Below are 24,847 nucleotides of genomic sequence, written 5' to 3' on the forward strand. Positions count from 1 at the left end.
TAAAGGAAAGAGCTGGCTTACATCTCCTCAATTTCTATTGGGAGCTGCTTCTGCACATGCTCAGTAACACTTTTTTTTTTTTTCTTTTTGTAAAAAAGGCATTTTGTTTTTTAGATTCATTTTGCTTTTTCTGAAACTTGGAAATGGACCTGCACTACTTTAGAGGGGTCAGATTTTACTAGGAATAGCTTTACAATCACATAAACAAAACAGTGACATTTGTATAAAGTTTATAAGTCTATAAGTTTATAAGTTTATAAATCAGTTTGCTAATAGTCTGCTCTAGGTATCAGAGAAGTGGTTTCTTGGAATGCACTGGATAAAGGTTGGGTTGGCTTATAGGTTTTCCTTTCTCTCTGGTACCATCTGGTCTTTTGTTGTTCTCTTGTTCACTGGCTGCTCATTTCTGTGCCATGTCTGCAGTGAAGTCTTGGTGAGACAGCTGATGGGAGGGGGGATGAATAATGTGCACCACAGGAATAGTGAGCATGGCTGCATTTCACTTCTCACAGCCAGAATCAATGCTTACAATCCCTCAAAGCAAGATCCTCTTACAATTCATACATTATTTACATGAGTCTTTTGTAAAAAAAAAAAAAAAAAAAAAAAAGTTCCTGTTTACAAGTTAAAATGTTTGTTTTCCTTTGGATCTTTATTTGATAATTCCTGTGTGGGTATTTACCAAGCTGCCACTGAGAGATGTGTGTTTTGACAGGACATCTGTCATCCCTGTATCATCGGTACAGAAGGTCAGGTATGAATATGTTATCAAGTATTACTACATTCACCACCCACAGGAAAGACAGAAGCTCTGCACTTGAGCCCTCAAACCACATTCAGCATCCTCAAGACTCGGCAGATTATGCAGTTCTTCAAATGGTATGGTACAGGTTCAAAAACTGTTATGCATCCCTAAATCTGAAAACAGAATACTCTGCTCTTCTTATCATTTATAGTGTTAGAATGTTTTTCCACAAAATGTGATCAATTTCAAATGTCAGTTTCAACAGCAGTCCATTATTCTCTTAGCATGGCCACATCTGAGTCTACTGCTTTCCTAAATAATCATGCAATTAACAAACAAGAGTCCATTGCAAAATATATGTCATATTATATTTTAAAATGGATATTAACCACTTAATCTTTACCATTTCTTATAGTGGTCATTATTTTACTGTCAAGATACATTCTGAACAGGGATGGACTGGGACTAAAAAATGGCCCTGGACTTTGACCCAGACCGGCCCACCACAAGCGGCCCACGGATACTCAACTGCCCCCACCCTGCACATGCACACAGGTTCTCACACACCAGCCCCTAGTGCCACCTCTTAGCTGCATCACAGCTATCGTTGAATACTAATACAGGACACACACATTCTGTAAACTGTTATAAGACTTATACAAAATACTTACTGAATTGTCATGATTGAACACTAAAATTCAGTTGTATTCATAGTTGTTTTAGCTACAGGTTATAAATAAGGCAACATAGTTGAAACAATAGCTTCTAGTCATGCTGAATCATCATATACAATAAATAAATATTAAAATCTGACCTTTCTGGTAAAAATAGCTTTACATTGCTCAGGTGTACTCACTTTTAGAACACAAGCTCAAGTATATACTAAAAAATATGATGAAAATATGAAATCTACGTCTGGTATCACCTTACTGGTACAGTTAGTTAGCCTAGTCAACTAGAGAAGTTACATTTAGTTTAATTTAGTAACTGTTTATAAATTAAAATACAATTTTAAACGTTTATACTCTGTCATGTACCCCCCCCACCCAACCGTGCATGATGCATGAAAAATACCCTTGTCATTTTCTTTTTTATGTAGATGTAAAATGTAGAAACATCGAATCGATATTTTAATGCTATGACATTGGGTACTTCAACAGAGAATTGTTAATTGTCGCTGTCAATTTTAACACTAGTGCTGTAATGGACCCATTTTCTTATCCATTGAGTGAGTCGGCCCAGTCGAATGGGAGATAATATATGTTTTTTGTTTTTGTGTGTGTATCGGGCCCTCGGCCCACTGGCCCACCTAGAATTCTCCTGGTGCTCCAGATGGAAAGTCTGCTACTGATTCTGAAGAATGTGTACATGGTAAAGCATTTACTTTACAAACGCTGATAGAATTATAACAACAAATCTACTGGGAATAAAACCTTCATATATGTTTTATTTTTGCATGTACAATATCTTAGTAATCTCCCAAAAAAAGTGTTCCTTTTTAGTTTTAGAGGCAAAAGTAAAAATAGTGACTTATTCAGCATTGGTTTTTTTAATGTCATTCTGTTTTCTTACTTCTATTCCCTGGCAATTTTACACTTTCACGTTGCCTCTGTGCTCTCCCAGCTCATGTCACATAATGTGCATTTAAGTAAAAATAGCTCCTAAGTCTTTTTCTAGCTATTACTGCTGGGTACATCAAGAAAACACGAAATGGATTGTTAAACCATTAGCATTTATTACTAAAAAATCTCTGTTTTCTTCTCCTTTTTTATGTTAAAGTATGTTGCCTCAGGGTGTGTTTTTCTTAATGTTTGGTATATTACACATTTGACACTAATATAGTATGACAGTAAATCACATTTTTACAAATTAGAAATGCTCTGCAACTGTTACTAAAACATTATACAAGCCAGGAGGCTTTGCTGAATGACAGGGCAATATAAAGCTTTTCATATTTATTTGTGAGTGTCAGTATGAGTCACGCCACCTGGGATACCTTTTAAAGGTAGGGCCTACGTAACCATTTATAATTGTATACAGTATAGATGTATTGTTTAGTCTTCTTTTTTCCTGCCCAAGTATAATACCTTAACATGGTTATGCCATAACATACTGAACTATACATTACAGGCTTCTTTGTTGTGAGTTTTACAAATCGACAAAAGGGTTAAAGATTAGTTCTATAATAACACATAGTACTGTTTGTACAGAAGTTCAATTTCAGTTTTATTTTCAGTCTTCATTACTGTCTCAAACCCTCGTAGAAAGTAACTTTTAAGGCATTGATGCCAAGGTGGAGATTCAGCTGTGTTCTACTTTGTTCTCCCTGAGATTTGTATTCAGGTATGGAGATTGTGATGACCATTCAAAAATTCTCTCTTAATAATTTGGTAATCGACTTTGATGTGTGGTTCAGATCGTTATCGTTATGGAAAGTTAATTTGCATCCAAGCTTGAGCTTTTTGATAGAAGGCAGGTTTATTGGCTAAAATATTCTGCTGTATTTTGCTCATATTGAACAAGAGCACCAGGACCAGAGGATACAAAAGGGTGCCAAAGCCAAACAGATCCACCTTCATTTCTCATAGTGGGTTTGACGTTCTTATCAACACATGCTTCACGTATTTTTCCCCAAATGCATTTTGGTGAATTGAAGCCTCTGATTTTTATGCACATAGTCAGGTGATATATCCGGAACACTAAAGAGAAATTCTCAAATAATACTTGATTATATATTTTTTATAAAAATCTGTTATTGGACTTGTTTTTTCATGTTTCACCTTACCTGTTTTGCATTCCACAAGTGCACATAAAGTCCTGCACTGGATTCCGTGGTTGCAGCTGGGATGATAAAAATCTGTTGGTATAGATAGTGATTATAATAAGGGACGGAGCAATATTAATAGATCATCATAAGCAACAGAGTACACCCCACCCTCGCCCTCTCCGTTTCTGCATATTGAAATAAAATACTGTGTTGAGACTTCAGTGCTAGGAAACTATATATCTGATCAACAAACCAATAAAACATAAACAGGACTGTACAGTCTATCTCAGTATTTGAATAGGTTACTATATTGGACCACCCTTTTAAACAAAAAAATTAGGTCAAAACTTATTCATTGATAATGCACAAATTAAGTTCTTGTTTTAAAACAAGAACTTGTTCTCTGGTACATTTGACACTGTCGATCACTCCATCCTCCTCTCCTGCCTCGCTGACCTTGGGATCTCTGGGACTGCTCTCACCTGGTTCTCCTCCTACCTCAGCCACCAGTCCTACCAAGTGACATGGCAAGGTTCCTCATCCACCCCCCAACCTCTCCTCACAGGCGTTCCCCAAGGCTCCATCCTGGGCCTGCTCCTGTTCTCTCTCTACACTTGCTCCCTGGGCCCCCTCATCGCATCCCATGATTTCTCCTACCACTTCGACACTGATGATGCCCAGATCTTCCTGTCTTTTCCCTCTTCTGACCCTCTCATCCCCTCTCACATCTCTTCCTGCTTGTCTGCCATTTCCGCCTGGATGCACTCGCACCACCTCAAGCTCAACCTCTCCAAATCGGATCTCCTGTTTTTCCCCTACTCTTGGTCACCTTCTGCTGACCTCCCCATCTCGATCCCCTTGGAATCCACCACACTCTCTCCTTCTTCCACAAAAAATCTAGGAGTCACCCTTGATCCTGGGCTCTCCTACACCCAGCACATCACCACACTGACACGCACCTGTAGATTCTTCCTGAGCAACATACGCCAGATCCGTCCCTTCCTCACCGACTACTCGACTCAGCTGCTCATCCAGTCCCTGGTCCTCTCCCGCCTGGACTACTGCAACTCCCTCCTGGCCGGCCTGCCTGCAACTACTACCCGCCGCTGCAGCTCATTCAGAACTCTGTAGCTCGCCTGGTATTCTCTCTGCCACGATTCACACACGCTACTCCACTGCTCCGCTCCCTCCACTGGCTCCCTATAGCGGCACACATTCAGTTCAAAACACTGACCCTCACCTACCACTGTCTCGACCACACTGCACCAAGTTACCTTCAGACACTCGTCTCTCCATATATCCCCTCCAGACCACTGCACTCCTCCAGTGCCAGAAGACGAACTCTACCTCCTCTCCACTCTCCTTCCTCCAGAGCCCGCTCCTTCTCATGCCTGGCCCCTAAATGGTGAAACGACCTGCACACCGAAGTCAAAACAGCAGAGTCCTTGACTTCCTTCCGATGCTTACTCAAGACACATCTTTTCCAACAGTACTTGTAATATTAGTCCTTTATCCCTGCTAGATAGCACTCAGTTTTATTATGCTTCTTGTGTTTTCGATTTTGTTTTCCTCCTTGCTCCCTTTCCCGTAGCCTTTGACTGTGACCCTACATCTTGACAGCACTTAGCTTTCACCGTCCAGGATGTAGGACCTCACTTACTGTACTTGCTTGTTTAAATTGTAAATTGGAATTTGTAAAATGTATTATTTTGAATTGGTATGTTTTACTTTAATTGAATTTGTAAAGATTGATGCCTTTTACTTAACTGTATTTTTGCACTTTGTTTTACACTTACGTTGTAAGTCGCCGTGGATAAGGGCGTCTGCCAAAAAAATAATAATAATAAATAATAATAATAATAATAATAATAATAATAATAATAATAATAATAATAATAAACATATTACTTTAACTCAGATATCAGGCTGAATCATTATACATGACCAGAAATAACTGAATCAGTGAATCAAGCTACCCAGGATAATTAATTTGTTCAGAACTCCACGTTGCGTAGCCTATAACCATGCCTGGGTATGGGCACAGTCTGCAACCTGATAGTCTCTAATAAATGTAATGATGAATATCTCAGCCAAGCTAGGTTTGTTTCTAGTTTTAATGAATTTTAAATTAGTTAAATTGTTTTCTGCAAACAGCTGTATAAAAGGGGTTCTAGCAAATCCTATTGGACATGCTAATGACACCATGTTAATATTTATGTGTTTTTTCTGCCATATCCTCTATGGTTAGTAAATATGCTCATGTAGGGTGTAAATCTCATGAACTGTTTTATCAGCGGTGGTCACATTGGCACCTCTACTGCCTCCTGAGTCTGAGGAGGCTGCCATGCTAATGTTGCTGGCTACTCAAACAATCATTCAGGTCAATAGAGCCTCTAGTAACTAATTGCTTTTGGGAGATAACAGACTTTAACTGCTTACTGCAGAGCAACTCAGAGAATAAATGCATAATGAATGTTTAGCTGCTCCTACGTCAATATCATTCAGTACAGAAGGAACAAATTAATATTAAAAGCTGTGATTGTTTCATTTTAATTTTTTTTTTTTCTTAATTTATTTTTTGGTGCTGTGCAGCAGGCATGAATAATGTACCTAATCTCTGAACCATTACTAAAGGTGAGCTGAGTGTATTATTTAATAAGGTGCCATGACAATATTGAAATACATGTTATAACAATAAACCAAATAATTAGACTGCAAGTGGCTCCCAGGAAACAAAGATATACAATGGCATTGGAAATGTTTCTCTGTTTTAAAGAAGCGTGAATAATTCAAAGAGTGGATATTTCAATGCTTGGTTTTGTATTGGTAATGTTGCATGAGATTAAAACCCTAAAAAGAATAACAGAGCAATTCATAATTAGTGGATTTTAGTATTAATAAACTTTAACAAATGTTCTTCTATGGAATAAGGACAGGCTGACATAATGATGCATTCATATTGATTACTCAGACGTGGCAGTTGACAAGGCTGGATTATCTATCGACAAATCAACTCCGTATTCAATTTGCAAAAAACATCAATATCAAATATAAATTATGCTCAGTGCTGTAGTGGTGACTGAAATAGTGTGAATACTCTAATTCTGTCTTTGGTGGGATGGTGGTGCTGGTGTTTAGGAAATTATGCAAAGGTATACGCAAGACCTTCCAAAATTAAGTCGGCATATGCAAAGTTCCTTTCAATGTAAGTGGGCATATGCATATGCCTGCATATGCCATTGACTAGACCACTGATAATGCTCATGGATAGCATGGTTAACACATTGATTCCAAACAAATTATAAGAATATATTTTTACCCCCTGTTCGCGACATTTTGTAAGACATTCCTGTCCCAACTAATGTGAAATGCTTCATGTAACATGAAACCTTAAATCTTTTTTCTGACATGACATTTTTTGTAGACACAATCATGCCTCATTTTCAAAGCATGCTGAAAATAACTAAAACAGTTTTTTGAATGTCCCCAATGATTAACTTAAGATGAAAATTGCATTATGTTGTATGCATACATAGTTTGGACACTTACAGCTGGTATACAAGATTCTGGAGGGATAAAGGGCATAACACAGTCTTATCACATTAATTAACTTAGACTCCCTCACAAGAATTAAAATCACAGAAATGCACTTGTGAAACCAGGTTGATTCAACCTCTGTGACAAACCAATCTTTGTGGCGAGAACTTAGACTTCTGACTTAATAAATGCCACCCACAGGGTGATAATATGACACATCTATCCATTTTAGAACAAAACAAGGAAATAAAAAGAACACTCTTCCACCATTCCACTTCCACAGACAGTATTCAGTAGAGGTTTAGAATAGTTGGCTGCACTGAAACCACCAAGTCATTTCATGTTCTCTCTAGTCAGGGCCTCCATTATATTTTTATTAATCATTCCCCAGTGTGACAACGTGATTGTAGAAAATATGTGGAAGAGGAATAATACATGTGGTGCTCCGAAACAAAAAGCAGCGCAGTGGATTGTAGGAGCAGCAACTGTAGTTTCAACTGTCAACAAGTGGACATTAATGGTGATCTAAGTTGGTCAACATCTTGAAATGTTCATATCCACAATATAGCATTTCCTCTGAGAAATATTCCTCAGACATTAGGTCTCCCCTTTCATCATCTCTAGCAACACAAGTATCCAGTAACCCTCATCATTCATTTCTGCCAGTCTAGCTCCATGTGACATCCAGTACACCATGAAATGTGGCCACAGTAGCATCCTTATTAGTTTGTCTGAAGATCATGTGATGTCCACCCCACTACCTCCTGAGTGTTGCAGACAGATGGCATCCTGATAAATAGCCAAACCACCACAGCCTCCTCTCTAGGATGTGCTGTACATTTCTGGGTTCTCCACAAGACGTTGGCAATGCTTATAAAGTAGAACCAATGGACTCTGATGTTCCTCCCCAGATATCTGAAGGATTGATCTTCTTACTGTGCACTCCCAACATACAGAAGTGATGACAAGACAATGGTGCTGTACAGCTTCATTTTGGCAAGTAGTGGCTTAGTATATTGATTCTCCAGTTTCAGTCTTTGTAGGATGGCATGGGGGATCAAGTTTATCTCTGACATCTGTCCCCAGGAGGGATGGCCTAACATCCCTGTAGCAACAATTCAACATCTGCGTCAGTTCACCGAGTGCCAAAGTCCGTGCATTTCTGCAGGGTAAGGTGGCACAGCAGATACAAAAAAAAGGGCTTAATTACAAATGTGGTTTTAATAAATGTACTGTATGAAGTAACAATCCCTAACAAATGGCAAGGTGGCAGATATTTGTTCCCACATTTTCTAACCATTCTTTTAATATTCAGACAACTACTGAATAAAACCCAGGAATACTATATTTTTGTTGCATTTTTAAACAAAAATGTAAAGTACTTTTTCCAAAGTATTTGCATTTTGCTTAGAGGTCATTTTTGCCTTACCATAAAGACACATTTAGTAATTATACAAGAGAAATAACCTAGAAACAGAGAGGAATGGTTTAGAAACTATACGACAGCTATGATTTTGGATAACATAAATCAAAATATTATGAAAAACGCAGTGGTGTGTATAGGCATGTGATACTGTGTGTGTGTGTGTGTGCGCACACGTTTGGAAGTGCATTGGAGAATGGGGATTTGAACAGCAAATGCTAGGGAATGCAGGGGTCTAAAAATATGTCATTCATCTCTGGAGACCAATAGTAGAATCTAGTTTCAGTAATGAGAGTTTTGAGCTGCCAGTATCTGTTCAGTCCCCAGTGATCCAAGATTCGCAAAGAAAACACACCAGCAATAGATTTATCACAGTTCACAATGCATTGCGTTTGAAGGGCCCTATCACCCCTTTAGAGAATGGGCTCTCTGGGTTTGGTTGAGGGCACATTGACAGAGGTGTCTCAGACTCTCTGGAACAGTCTGTCCCCACATACTTTCTTTATTCACAGTTAAAAATGTTTAGACCCCTTATGTACCAATCAAAAGTTGTTTGGGCAAGTACTAATTGTAAACACTTTTTGGGTGGATTTTACATCATTCAGAAAGTAGATAAAAGTAGTAAAAATAAAAAATAAACATAGCAGATGATTTAACTTTTTACTTTTTAACAATTAAAGATACATGTTGACTTGTTTATGTCCCTTTCAGAGCTTGAAGAATGTATAATTCTATCTAAGACCTCAAAATCAATTATTGCTTACTGTTCCAGTTCCACTTACATTTCTCCAGATGATGGTGTCAAAAATACATCTTTAAAAACAGACCAACACTATCGCCTACTTCATACGAAAAGCTCTAATTTACATTGTACATTGTGGAGATTCCAACAGAGTTTAACACAAAGGAAGCAAAAATGAAAGGTAATTAGTACATTAAAACTGACAGGAAACAGAACTTTAGGCTAAGCAATTAAAAACCCTTCCCAGAGCAAACTTTTAATGTCTGCTTTATATCAGTTTTGCACATTGTACAGTTTTCATCAATGTTCAACATGGTCAATTAGCATAAAACAAACATTTAAAATGTTTTTAATGCATTAAATATTATAAGATTTGTTTTGTGCATGTTGTTTTGCACTCAGTACAGGAGAATCACAAATATTCAATTTCTGTTCTGAAAACATGAACAACACAAAGAACAAAGTTTTTTGTGAATGATAAAACTGAAGAACACTGAATAGTTTTAATGATGAGTGGCTTGAGCAAGCTTTCTTTCAAAAGAAGGCTGAGTCTCAGCTGAAAGTAAGGATTATGTAAGAGGATGAAAAATTGTCGCATTTTCACAGCAAAATTGTACATTTTAAGCTGCAGAAAATAACAGGCTCCCACATCATTTGGTTGCTTAAGAACCATTATTTACTAGCAGAAAAATATTGAAAAAACATCATTTTCTACTCAGACATGAAGCAAATATCTTATAAAATATGTTCTTTAATTTGATATTATGACATTGACAGCAAAAGGACAAGAAATAGCTTAAAAAAAGAACAGATAGCAGGTTTAACTAGTGCAAATATTTTACATGTTTTAATATGTTGATATGATGCTATCTGTAACCTTAATTAGAATGGCAAAATGACTTTCTGAAAACATATCATGTTAAGACTTGACCCACAAGAGCAATTTAACAATAATCTGTTGGAAAATGTAGGTGCGCTCCTTTGCAAATACAAACCTCTCCCAGAAAACTGAAAGGCAGCCTTCAATTTAGCTTTTTATGGGTTAAGTTCCTATTCTACACTGTGCAACATTCTCCAAATTTGTACAGGATTTTTTTAAAAGGTACTTCAAGGATGATCTGAAATGTTCTGTTGCAATAACTATACTTTGCATTTTAATTCCATACACAATGTAGTTATAGTATTAAAATTATTATCCTTCAGAGGTACATTTTCAAGTTAGAGCTGTGTGTTGCTCTGGGTCCTTTGTCTTCCTGTATTTCTCAAAACTCTCGCTCTTCTTTCCACTTTTAGCATCCATATGAGATTTAATTTACTTTGGCCCTTCACGAAAAAAATGACTGTTTATTCCTCAGGCCCATTTTAAATAACATCTTATGAGTTTAATTGGCTACTCCCTCCAAGACACGCAGATGCCTTTGTTTATTCATGGAAGTTAAGGTAGCAAGTCTTAGGTTTCTTAGCTGGTTAGCAGTTTTGTTGCTACCGTGTCACCTAAAACAAAGAGAAAAAAATCATTATTGGTAGTCACAGAATGAAAAAAGCAGAAATTCTAATATAAATAAGGACATTATTACCTGAAAAAAAAAATCAACATGCAATATATTAAGCACATTAAGCACTAAAGTTTCTTCCGTATGCTTTGTAAATACTCTAGATGTGTTGTTCTCAAACTTTTTTATTCACAGACCACGTTTATTATAGGGGAGATGTGTGGACTCCACAACGAACTTAAAACGTTTCACAATACAATAAGCATAATTAATAACTTAAGAGCAGCCAGATGTGTACATCTCAATGTGATACTTGTTGTTCTAATGCTTGATGTTCTGGGCAAATTAACAAATTGTCTTCCAAACTGAAAACTACATGTATATACAAACCATATACAGTTAGGTTCATAAATATTTAGATAGAGACATAATTGTCATCATTTTGGCTCTGTACGCCAACACAATGGATTTGAAAGGAAACACCCATTTTTGGACAAACTAACATAATTATAAATTAAATTGTGAGTTTCAATACTTGATTGCAAATCCTTTGCTGTCAATGACTGCCTGAAGTCTGGAACCCATAGACATCACCAGATGCTGGGTTTCTTCCCTGGTGATGCTCTGCCAGGGCTGGACTGCAGCTGTCTTTAGTTCCTGCTTGTTCTTGCAGTGTTTTGCCTTCAGTTTTGCGTTTAGGAAGTTAGTCGCATGCTCAATTGGATTCAGGTCAGGTGCTTGACTTGGCCATTGCAGAACATTCCACTTCTTGGGTTGCTTTCGCAGTATGCTTCGGGTCATTGTCCATCTGCACTGTGAAGCGCCATTCAATGAGTTTTGGCTGAATCTGAGTAGATAATATCGCCCTAAACACTTCAGATGCATCCTGCTGCTTTTGTCAGCAGTCACATCATCAATACAAGGGAACCAGTTCCCTTGGCAGTCATACATGCCCATGCCATAACATGCTTCACAGATGAGGTGGTATGCTTCTGATCATGAGCAGTTCCGTCCCTTCTCCATACTCTTCTCTTCCCATCATTCTGGTACAAGTTGATCTTTGTCTCATCTGTTCATAGGATGTTGTTCCAGAACTGTACAGGGTTCTTTAGATGTTTTTTGGCAAACTCTAATCTGGTTTTCCTGTTTCCTGTTTACATCTTGTGGTAAACCCTCTGTATTTACTCTGGTGAAGTCTTCTCTTCTCTCTTCTCTACCTCCTGGAGGGTGTTCTTGATCTGGCCAACTGTTGTGAAGGGGTTTTTCTTCACCAGGGAAATAATTCTTCTGTCATCCACCACAATTGTTTTCCATGGTCTTCCGGGCCTGTTGGTGTTCCTGAGCTCACCAGTGTGTTATTTCTTTTTAAGAATGTACCAAATAGTTGATTTGGCCACACCTAATGTTTTTGCTCTCTCTCTGATTGGTTTGTTTTGATTTCTAAGGCAGGACACCCCAAGAACAAGCAGAAACTAAAGGCAGCTGCAGTCCAGGCCTTGCAGAGCATCACCAGGGAAGAAACCCAGCATCTGGTGATGTCTGTGGGTTCCAGACTTCAGGCAGTCATTGACTGCAAAGGATTTCCAACCAAGTATTGAAACTCACAATTTAATTTATAATTATGTTAGTTTGTCCAAATACATTTGAGCCCCTCAAATTGGGGGGGCACATATACAAATGGGTGTAATTCCTACATCACTCACCCAATTTGGATTAAAACTAATTAATCAAATTAAAGATAAAAGTCTACAATTAAAGCACATCTTGATTGTTTCCTTTCAAATCCATTGTGGTGGTGCACAGAGTCAAAATGATGACAATAGTGTCACTGTCCAAATATTTATGGACCTAACTGTATTACAGTTTGGCCAGGACACACCCTTAATGATTGTGTCAGGTAAACCAATGCCGACAACAACAAATTGGATCACCCCACCAGGAATTCATAGAGATGTCTGAGCCCAACAGATGTATTCCCGAATCCCAAAATGTCTTCACCACCATTTCAATCAATGTTGGGAATGAGCTTCACTCACTGAAACATCAGGGCTAACCCCAAAGGAACAGTGGTGAGAGAAAATAAACCTGTCCACTAAGACACGGTCAGCTTGTTTGGTCTAATTTACATGAAATGATAGAGAGTGTATTCATAGAGCCACAACTGCAGGCCTTTATTTTGTTATATGTACTGTTACTGTTTTTATGGTTTCTTTCAAATTCCATATATTTAATATGCCCATCCATTTATCATACATCAAATGTGAGAAGCACTGCTCATCCGTGTTCGAAAACTATAACAAATGACTGCCAAAATAACTATTCTGATATAGCAAGTGATGCTTAAGTTGTATCAGTCATCGTCTGGGAGTCTAAGCAAAGCTATAAACATTTCAAAATTGTGTCAAAAGAGTTTCTAACTTCTGTGTACTCACTGCAGGTTCCATATACAATGACAACTAAGTGAATTTTGAATAAGTATCTAACCCAGAGGTAAGCCATTGTCTCCAGGAGAGATATACCAGGAGAATTGTTACAGTGCAGTAAGCCTAATCTCTAGAAATCTCATGTGACATCTGCCAAGCAAGTCTAAATGTAATGCTGTTCCTATTTCATAGTTAGCAAATGCAAAATGAATGCTCATTGATCCAGTGCAACATCATTTTCCTTTCAGTACTCTTGGTGGATCCGCTCCTGTTGGTTGGTTGTTTCTAAAGGAAAACATTTATTATAAAAAAGGGATTACCAAGATTACATTACCTATTGTAAATTTGGTTGCATCATTAATTCAGTTAAAATATTTTATTTATTCTTAATTTTTATCTACACTGTTACCAATTTAATTATAAACCTTAATTTTAAACTCTCCGTGGGCCTGGCAGCCATAATGCATTTTAATTAATGCAACAGATGCTCAGCTGTTAGTCTATTCTCAATGTAATTACTCTTATAGTGTTTTTGTACTCTCCACAACTGTTTTTAATATTTCACCTGTGAATAAACTACACCTGCTCAATTTAACAATGCACTAACGGCCTGCATATTAACTTTCATAGTTCAACAGATTACAAAGGGCGTGAAGTGGACTCATTTAAATCAATTTGCCTCTAATGTTCAACTCATTCACACTTAAAAAGTCAAATTAACATAACGATTGTTAGGGTTCAGCATAATTCTGGTTTACATGTGAGCAAAACGTCTTTTCACATTAATTTTTCTTGCTTCATCTTTTGACAAGATTAGCAAATTAAGCCTACAGTAGTGTTTAAACTTGTTCGCCTGATTAGTTGGGTCTTTTTTTTTTCACCTCCTTGCAGTGAGAGCAGGTCTCAGTGAGACTGCACACTTGAGCTGAAACTCTATTCAATTATATTGTCTGCTATCATCAAAGAATTTCTCAATTTTGGTGTAAAAACATTAATTTATTACTTACAAGCCCTTTGCAAAAACATTGAATGGAATATGTGCAAGGATAATTTTAAACTTAATTAAGGTTTGTGTACAACATTTTGCTTCAGGTGTAAGACACTACTATATGGAATACAGCAGCTGCTAAGGTGATTTATATAAATCATTATTATTGTTATTACAAGAAGCAGTAATGCAAGTGGGAATATGAAGACATACAGACTTGTAATTTAGAAAACCATAATTTACAGCCAGTTATGTAAAAAATATATAATGTAAACCTAGATGTAATCATTAGTATTGTTCTAAAGCTACAAGTCTTCCAGACATTTCTTCACACAGACATCTGATCTTCCACTGCAATAACATAATGAGCAACATCAATTGTGGAACCGAAAAATACTTTTTTTTTCTATATTGTGATTTAAATACAATATAAGTGGATCATTTAACTATGCAAAGGTTTCCTCAGCTATCAGTTGCATATGTTTCTAGTTTGCCAAGCAAGAATACATTTTAGCATTTTTGGTTATGTCATTTTACAAGATGGTCAGGGGATACCTAAATTAATCCATCCATCAGTCAATTTCTATTTGGTATTGTGCCTTTTGCAAAGTTGCCACAGAGTGCTTCACATTATTAAAACAAAAACCATCCAGAGGAACCAACCAGAGCCAATGAGATAGTGAGATGTAGGCTGTTCGTATGTGAGATTGGAACAAGATTAAACTGCCACCATATGACTTATACAAGTTACCAAAAGCATTTGAAACTCTGTGTTTGTATAATTTGCTTTCAGTACCTAAAGCAAAAGACTATCCCAGTGCCTTCCAGGCCCGCCTTGTTACCTGAAATGGTGCCAACTGAGCTCCTTTAGAATGGATTTGGGCATTGAATGCGACTTCATGGGCCACCACTGAATTTTTGGCAACAACAGGCTTTTCTTATCCAGAAGCAAAAAAGGATACCCCAGGAATTCAGCCAGTCACTTATTTTGATAAATGAGGCAGGGCTGTAGTGTCTGTATTGCCACCAACTAGTTTCACACTAAAAACAGCGTTCCTCAAATCATGCCTGTGTACTTTCTAGACAATACCCAGTGAGGAAGATTTACTGTTGATTAATAGTTTCTGTGCCATGTAGTTATCAAATATGTTGATGTGAATTGCAAACCACTGCTGTGGAATTATTACATCTGCCCCATATATTTCTAAACAAAATATGAATAGTGATATATAACCTTGATTAACCTCCTACCTTAGTTGTCTTGACTTTGTTTCCAGTGCTACAGGACCACCCTGTGAGATCTGGAAGCACTTTGCACTCTTCTCCATCCAAGCAGGGGTGCATCTGACACCACCACTTCTGTAGTACTATGGAGGCTAAAAAGGGAAATGCAGGTTAGAAGTACTTACAAAAATGATACACTTAACTTGAATAGTTTGTTCACTTTCCTGGGTATTTGGGCTTTTTGTTTTCTCTCCCTTCTGTCCATTTCCATCACATTTGCTTGTGAATATCAAAAAGAAAGGTACAAAGAGGCTTCCAAATAGGACTTAATGAATTGGTAACTCTGAGGAAAAAACAGTAATGATACATTTTCTGCTTTAGTATTTTATTCTTCATATTACGTATTGTTATGATCTGAAATGTAAGACATCTGTTGTTATCTGTAAGTATATAAGTATATAACAGTGTACATGCTTAAGTTAGAAACTTCTATATGGCACATAAATGGTTTCATGTACTGATTAAATGCTGCTGATGATGCAAAACCTTCTGCTGAAAGAATGATTGCAATGGGCTAATGCTCTTCAACATAATATAAGCCGTCAGGCTATTTGCAGATGTAGACAGATTAAAATTGAAGACAAAGAATTTCTCTTGCATGAAATACAAGATCCTTCAATTCTCCACATAACAAATGCCTAAGCTTAGTACTCTGATGCAGTTTTCATTATATCCAAAATAATCTGTTTTCACATAACTACAGCTATTTTATGTTAGATAAAATTTACATAAAATAGAATTTATGAGTGCACTGTTTGGGAGATTATCTAACACGAAAAATATAATTTCTGAACATGTATGTCATGTCCATCAAAGCAGAGAGGGCATGCATGTTTTCATGTTTTGAGAGAAAACTAATTAGAAGGAAGAAACATAGGGTGATAAAAATAAAAACTTGATTATTATGGAAACAACAGCTCATAAACCCTTTGTAAGGTGTCTATAAAAGTGGGTCACTGCATGCAGGGGCCTATCGGCAGCTTTGTTATAAGGCTGTTCACGTGTTTCTGTGTGAAAGGTGATGACCCATACTCCCTTGGGGAACTGTTTCAGAATTCAAAGATAACTGTTTTTACACAATTCAAGGATCTCTGCTTGAAAAAAAAAAAAATATATATATATATGTCAAGTAGCAATAAAGAAGAGAGGAGCACTATTGTGTATGTTTACATCTTTCATAAGGTTAATATGCTATCCAGAGACTTTAGTTTGACTTTGAATTAAACAATGCAAAGTGGAATTCTGAGTTGTACAAGCCCAGGTTTGCTCAAACAGAGGAGCATGGACTCTCATTCATCATCTGCAAGATCAAAGTTAAGATCTTGCTCCCGCAAGGTTTTCAGTCTAGACTGTGAAGGGCAGAGGAAAGACAAAATTTTGTTAATTTTAGATAATGTAAGGTTACAGCCAGAAAAAAATTAAATATTAATATCAGTTAAAGAAAGAAATATAAGAAACTTATATTAGATGTCCTTATTTTGGATGATTATTATGGATCACTATCCAATAGAAAAAAAAAAAAAAAGCTTTAAACCTGTTCTATGCTAATTATAATTTGACCAATCACACAGATTACCTGAAAGTTAAACAATTATATGTTTCATAGATAGTAGTGTAAAACTGTCAAAGAAAACCTTGACATTTTCAACTACAAAAGACAGAATTGGAAGGGTTTGTAAATCGCTTTGAAATAGGCAGCTGGGCAGTCACCTGAAGTAAAGATTATACCTTGTTCTTTTATTAGCAGTGTATAAATATTAGCTTACTAATAACAGGCGTACAATCTAGGCCTTTAACCTCTCAAACACGACATCAAGCAAATGTTGTTGCACCAAGTGAAAGAATACATTAAGGCAAGGATTAAGAAATGAAGCTTTTAATTCCCCCCAAAATAATTGGTCTGAGGCTGTCCATTTGAACAGACAAGCTATCTTTTATGAGCTAGAGATAGATCAGTCATGCTTTGGAATTATAATCCCAAGGATAAGTAAGTAAAAGATGCTGTTATGGGAATAAGCAACTTCAATTCCCCAAAAGAGGGAATTTACAGAGAAAATACAGTGAATGAAGTACAGAAAGGAAATTATGACAATGTACCCATTAATTTCAAGGCACAAATAGTATGTGCCATACAGAAGACAACTTGTAAAGAAAAACATCCTCCGTTTAGAAGAGATACTATCATCTCATCTTCCCATAACCACCATCAGCAAATCCTGTCAACTGTCATGCAAAAACTGTATTCAATAGCAAATATGAGGGGGTAGGGGGATACAGGGCAAATTCATTACTTCTCCTTCACTGAAATGAGAAACGTGTATTGGATTTTTAAAAAGAGATCATACAAAAAAGCAATAACAGATTGGCAATAATGACTGCCAAAATAACTATTCTGATACAGCAAGTGATGCTTAACTACGTTGTATCAGTCATTGCCTGAGATTCTAAGCACAACATTTGTCTCGCAAGGTTCTCACATAGTCCAATTCCAAGGACCTTTACCATAATATTTAACTGAGCTCAGAAGCTCGCTTATACCTCTGCAGCTCTGATGCTTAATCCTCATCTCTGCCCTGTCTACATAAGACATTGTATCAGCAGACCGGAAAGACAAGTACAATCTTTGCTGGTGGATCTTTTCCAGCTCCCTGCCTCTGAGTGCATTTGTTTTTTTCAAATGAGCAGCACAATCTGCACTACGGGCATGACTTGGCCATCTGATCTAGTACAATCGGGCTAGACTGCTGCTGCTGCTGCTGCTGCAGACTCACAATTACAATATTAGATGCATGGTGATAAACTGAACTTTGATCTCTTCATTAACACATTATTGCAGTTCAAAAATAAATACTTCTACATTCTATGCCTCTCCCCATTATTCTCATCTGCTTTGGGTATTTGTATTCTGGTTCTCTTAAAAACTACTTCCAGATCTGGATATCTCAGCTGTATGAACCTGAAATTGCAAGTTCAATAAAACACAAATAACTTTTGTATAGTAAATTATTTTCTGAAATACTCTGAGATCCACTATTGTATCAAAAGTTCCCATTTTTATCATCACCAGTAGTAAGCTTTAAATTAAATCAAATTATTGATTCCGGTGAAACACCTGTGTATCTATGAATACTGATGATAGAGGTTCGATGTGCACTGCAGATCTCTGTACCAAAGGGCTAAGATCCATCAAAGGGTTAATGTGGAACTATATTGCTGGAACATGTACAATATTTAAGGAAACTGATTATATCACCCTGAATTACATAAAACAAAGCAAATCTTTCTGTGAAAATATAATTAATTGCTTCTTGTAGGATCTCTTGTGCACACAAAAAATCTCTAGAATCAGAATCAGTATCAAAAAGCAGCATCAAAACCTATAAGGTCTTAATAATTGGCAATAATACTATAATGTACAATGTGATGAGGGAGATATCTTCTCCATCTGTTAGCACAATAGAACTAATTTAGATCATTTTTAAATCACCTTGCACCTAAATCACCAAAATTTGAGTTTAAGCAATGCCATAAAGCACTTTAACAGCTTTTTAACATTTGCTTTAAAATTTAAATCCTTATTTGAATCTTTTATATGAATAAGCATAATAAACACATACGTTTTCAACAAAAGTAAGCACTTTAGATGCAATTATCGTCAACAGAATAAAAAAAAAAGTGGTTGTAGGCAATGCAATGTGTGTTATTGAATTCTGGGAACATTCCACCACAGTGCTAATGAGTTCTGGAGGTAAAATGTGCGAAAATGTCAATTTTTTTATTTCACATTAAGTCTAGTGAAATATATTGGTCTGGTACAACACAAATGTCACTGGTTGTGTCAGAACAAAGGATGCATCCAAGACTGACACGTTATGTAATATTTGAACTTTTCGGCTAACAAATTGTATCACACATGCAGGCCACAAAATAAACTCATGATAAATGTTGTGTTTCATTTATTTTTTAATTTATTGTTGCTGAAAAAAAAGAAAGGTAAATATGAGCACAGAAGGTTATTAAAGGAAGTTATACTACACATTATATACTTAATATGATGCAGTGTAATTGCACAGAATATTTATTAATCTGATATTTTATGCATTTAAGAAAAACCTCAAAAAGGATTGTAAAAAGATTAACCATGAAGAATTGTAGCTAAGCTCTTCCACTAACATATGTTTTACTATAACATGGTATACTAGATCCAATATGGATTTTCAAACCCACACTATTTATTTATTTATTTTGTTTATTTTTGGTTGAAATGTTTCTGACATCATGTGGACAGTTTTATTATTGCAACCCTTACAGCTTCACTGCCAGGAAGCAATTCACACAAGGGAAAAGCTAACACAGGGTCCAGGCTTTTATGTTCCTCTCTCTATTTGTTCTTTTAGGATTCAATTAAAGCAGTTTCTCTTATTCAAGGATATAGATTGAAACATATCCATGACAAATGTACCCCCTCACATATAAGGCTCGTCATATTCAAATTGGCTGCCACAATTTTATAGTGGAATAGTGGAATTGTCCATAATGCAGACACATCTTCCACATAACCTGTGTGAAAAGCATGATGTGTAGGCCTTACAGTGCAATGCTTGCCTTTTCTCTGTTTGGTTCTTAGTGTTAAGTTGTGTACTTACCTCTGTATTACTGTCTCTCATTTCAACATTGCCAAGATCAGTACGTACACACACAAACTCATATTTACATACTTATTACCTATTACAATATGAATTACTTAATATTCATGGAGTGTAAAATGGATTAACCACATTCTTAGCACAAAAACAGAGAATACCTTATCAAGTGAAGCTAAATGCAGTACAAGAGACAGCCATGACTGCAAACGGCCTGCATGATTACAAAAAATAATAATAATAAACATTTTTGTGCAAGCAGTATACCACCAAAGCATAGCAAACTAAGAAAACGTAACAACAATTTTTAGTTATCCGATCTGCCACATCTACATATTATTATATAGACATCTTATTCATCTATGTATATATTCACAGATTTATTTAAGTATTCAAGCATATCAAGTCGCACCAAAACTAATGGTTGTACATTGGAGTGTACATCTGTAGGATCCAGATGACTCTATCTGATGGCATCTGCATAATGTACGTGTAAAGGCCTTCAAGCCAGCCGTTTTTGGATTTGGAGGGCTCTGGTAGATGAATCCCTCTGCAGCACCTCCGAGGTTATTAACATTTAAAGAGATTGTAGGTGATGCACAATGCTACATATCATGGCTGGGAATTTGATTAGTTCGGCTGTACGGGGAAGGGTGAAGCAGCTTGCTGACTTCCAAAATAGGATTCACTGGCTGAAGCCCCTTCTACATTAAGCGTTTCCATTCACTAGATCTCATTGTGAAAAACTAACATCCATCTCTTTCAGGAGTGATTTAGTAACATTCCACCCCTGAACACAATAGTCCGTTTAATAGGTCCACACAAAAAAAAGAAAAAAAGACTGTAATTGTACGTATGATCAGGATTTAGCTCTGCAGTATGAAGAAATGGCAAATGTAAGCGGATTTACAATACATTGCATCATCCCATGTTAACTTTCAAGAGAAAATCAGGCCACACACTATAGCCACCAATTTCTATCCATTTAAGGTATTACACTGGATCATGTTTAAAACCTCAACCCTGCGCCACAAAGCTTGAAATGACCTGATTTAGATTTAGCTTTTGACTTATGTTAGCAATACGGACTTTGACGCAGGTTAATACCATATACCGAACAGCAGGTTACATCTATTTTAGGTCTTGTAAAGCAATGCAAGAACCGAAGATGACAAATAACAGATATAAAGCTTTTGACCCTTATTTGTTGTATTTTATCCATTCCACTTAACATACTGGATTTACCACTGTGCTGTTAAAAGAAGGTAGTGGAGGAAATATTCGGATTCTTGCATTGGTCACATAAATATTACAAGGCTTTCTCTTCACATTACTAAATCCTTCATCTAAATTACAAATAAAACACAGAAGGAAATGTATATTTAAAACTGGCTTGAAACTTTAACAGCTCCCTACATCAAATATTTAACTTTTTCCACCAACTACACTTGTGTAACCTTAGAAAATAACAGGCTACCCACATGCTGATAGACCCGATAACTATTTAAACTCCACTGCCCCCAATGTCTGGAATAGTGTAGTTTATGGAATATTTCTGTCTATGTAACCATGTTATATTTCCATTTCTATGCAATATAAAGTACAATCCATCTAGCAAAGGTTATATTGCATTACTTGCTATGGTTGTTGTATTATTTAAAACAAATTACCTTAAAACAGAAAGGGGGGGTTATCATCATGAATCAATTATGCCATTGTTTTTTTTCTTATCATATTTCTACATTACATACAATTGTCTCAGAGAATGTGTTCAGAGAATAGTGTGTCTTACTAATAGATCTTCTGTGTCACTAAAACACCCTCTGGCACTGCAAAATCCTAGGGCTCCTGTGTGATTGATTGATCCCCTAAGCAGTCCTGTATTATCAAGCCTCCAATAACTCCTCTGTGTTCAGGATTGGACCTACAAGGTTCATGAGTTACTGACTATAGCCCTAGGGCTCCGGTGCTACTCTTGGGCCTTTTATGTCTTAAGAAGAGCCCTTGAGTTAAAAAGTAGGCCCAATGGGGTCCAAAAGGAGTGATAGTTCCCTCAGGGACCAGTGGATACCTCTGGGTGGTGTCAATTATAAGACCATCTCAGTGTTAGATTTGCTGTTTTTACCGTTTTTCCATCGCTAAAATTATGAAAGGGTATCTTGTTGTTATTTTGCCATGCAACCTGCAATGGTTATACACAAGTTATCCGTAATTGTGTAGGGAACATTTGCTGGCACTTCAATATCACAGGAGGAATATCCTGGATATACCAGAGAAATACATGAACAAATGTACTCAGCACTGCTGCTTTTCTACCCCAGCGATGGCAGCTACATCCAGGATGACAAGAGTATCATCCATTGGTATATATGTGTGCGTTGAAGCTTTGCATAGTGTTACATACAACTTTGAAGGCCCTCTCAACCCTTTGTTGCATCGTTGGGATGTGTTGGAACATGCTGTGCACGATATCTTTAACCTTCAAAGAGTCAGGGGTAAAACTGACATGTTTACTCTGCAACGTCTCATGGATTTCATGGTATCAAACTTTGAAGTATGGTAATTGAAGAGATTCATAATACTTGGGCTGTACGTCGAAATACACACACGTTACACACACAAAGACACAAACTACTTGAAAATATATCAAAATGATCAAGCGCAGAATACGATTAAAATACGTGTATAAAAATGAATAAAACACTTATTGGAGCCACATTGGAGCAGCTAGTAAAGTGTGTATATATTTTAATTTATACTCATAACAAGTCATGTTTAACCTGTTGTAACCTGTTATCTATAATAGATGTCTGTTTGTTTAGAATATAATACAGGATATTTTTCTCCAATACTCAGAAATCAAATGTAGTGACCATCAGATTATTAAACAAATAAACAAAACCTATGCTTGTGAAGATATAAATGTTACCTCCTTTGGCCAAACTGCCACTAAGAGGGACAATTATGGGCTTATTTAACAGCAGACACATAAGAGAAAAAAATAGTAGAGCTGTGCTTTTATTCTTTAGCTATTATTTCTTAAAATGTATTAATCATTAAAGCAGTTAATAATAAAAATCCCCTTAAATAGATTAATCAGAGGCTGAATTTGTCTGTATGGGTTCATATGTATCTTTTTATATAATCTCCTTCAGTGTTTAATACATAATTAATTTACCTATTCTTGTATAGTTACAGAGAAAACCTGAATATTTCTGAAGCACTACTGAGCATGACTGTCTATGCCTGATCAAATGTGAAAGTTGTTCTCATGTGAGTTTTTGTGCAAAGCAGTGATGTGCACAGCCTTGCCTTGCGGGGGAGCAGTGGCTGAAACAAACAAAGGGACACTTTGGTCCGGGGGGGGGGGGGGGGGGGGGGGTCGCGGCACAGATGGGGGCAGGGATGTTAGGGACAAATGGGGCACTTCAGAAAAAAAGCCTCCCCCCCCACATCCCTGGTGCAAAGGACTCCGACCCTGAATTTAACAGGAATATCCCCTTACCAGTTTAAACTTGCGATTTACCACTAGACAACTGCAACATGCAGGGACGATATTTTTTAGAGTATACGCCCAAAGTAAATCAGTCCTAGAATGACAAAAACATTCAGTCTGGAGGTCAGATGCATGCGAATGTATCCAGCACATGAAACATTTTATCACATAATCTTTAATAAAACCTTATCTTGACAAGTCTGGCACAGCGGCTGATGTAATCAAAATGGACTATAACAACTTTTACAGCTCAGAGTTTACAGCGCTAGAGAACCCCAGATTGTAGCAAGAAACAGTTTTCAGGGCGCTCCCCTAGGAAAGCTCAAGTTAGGTCTTGATAGAGTTCAGAAACATTTGCCGGTTCCATAAAATTCTCTAATAAAATCCAGCAGAGTCTTGGCGGGATATAGGTTGATCAAATCGACCCTTAGTTCTCTCTCAGTATTACTGCGCCGTAAATGTACTCGGAGCCCCGCAGCAATCACACAAGCAACAGGCACAAGGTGTTCTGGTGTCACTTGCAATTTTACAAACAAGAGCTGGAAATAGTTACAGTGTTACCGTCAATAACAAAATTACACCACCAATCTCCCGGAACAAAACAAATCCTGATAAAGAAAAAAGTGCTAATGGCTGATGAGTAACGGATGTGCTCCTCAGATGCTTGCGCCAGCAGCAGCACTAGTCTTGCAGGCATGGGTATCTCTAGAGAAAATATTGAAGAGTGTGTGGATTTGTGTGCAACTGAAGATCGTGAACTACAACCTACGGAGTACTAGACTGGGTCTGACTTGTTGAATTAGGATCCATATCACCAAATGTAAAAGGTATATCCATTAATCTAGTCTGCAATCCACACACGAATACTGCAAGCATAAAGTACATCAGCATTTGTATTTGTTTTATGGTCAAATTAAATTTTAATTCAACACTTTGAACAAAAAGGCTCAGGCTCAGGTAATTGGATACTGGTTGAGAAACAGTATAAATGTAATCAGCTCCTGGGCTGCACATGAACAAGAAGAGTTAGTTAATAAAATCAAGACTATTATTTATTTAAGGCATGACATTATCGCTTATGGAGTTGTGTTGTTGGTGTGAAGAGCCACATTATTTGTGCACTAGCAATGAAAATCACTAGCAACAATCATTAGCATAGGCTTCCTGGTGAAAGATACATGTTATAAACATACTCAAATCTGTCTCGACAGCAGAAACTATGGTCAGAATAGTAGGGGTAAGTCAATCAATAATAGCAGCATTAAAAGGAAGGCCTTTGTGTACACATATCTGTTTCTGATCTTAA

General features: G+C 36.9%; 1 protein-coding gene across 1 annotated transcript in view; it reads right to left on the reverse strand.

Annotated features, from left to right (window-relative positions):
- Positions 1-9,996: 9,996 nt before the first annotated feature.
- The window catches only part of tafa4b (TAFA chemokine like family member 4b), a 43,013-nt gene continuing 28,162 nt past the window's right edge, over positions 9,997-24,847 (reverse strand). Inside the window, exons 5-6 of the mRNA XM_066700202.1 lie at positions 15,370-15,494; positions 9,997-10,708 (exon numbers count right to left, since the gene is read on the reverse strand). Of these exons, the coding sequence (XP_066556299.1) occupies positions 10,697-10,708; positions 15,370-15,494 (137 nt within the window). The 3' untranslated portion in view covers positions 9,997-10,696. The remainder of the gene's footprint in view (positions 10,709-15,369; positions 15,495-24,847) is intronic.

This window comes from Amia ocellicauda, chromosome 3 (genome assembly GCF_036373705.1).
Source record: "Amia ocellicauda isolate fAmiCal2 chromosome 3, fAmiCal2.hap1, whole genome shotgun sequence".
In the NCBI taxonomy this organism is placed as follows: domain Eukaryota; kingdom Metazoa; phylum Chordata; class Actinopteri; order Amiiformes; family Amiidae; genus Amia; species Amia ocellicauda.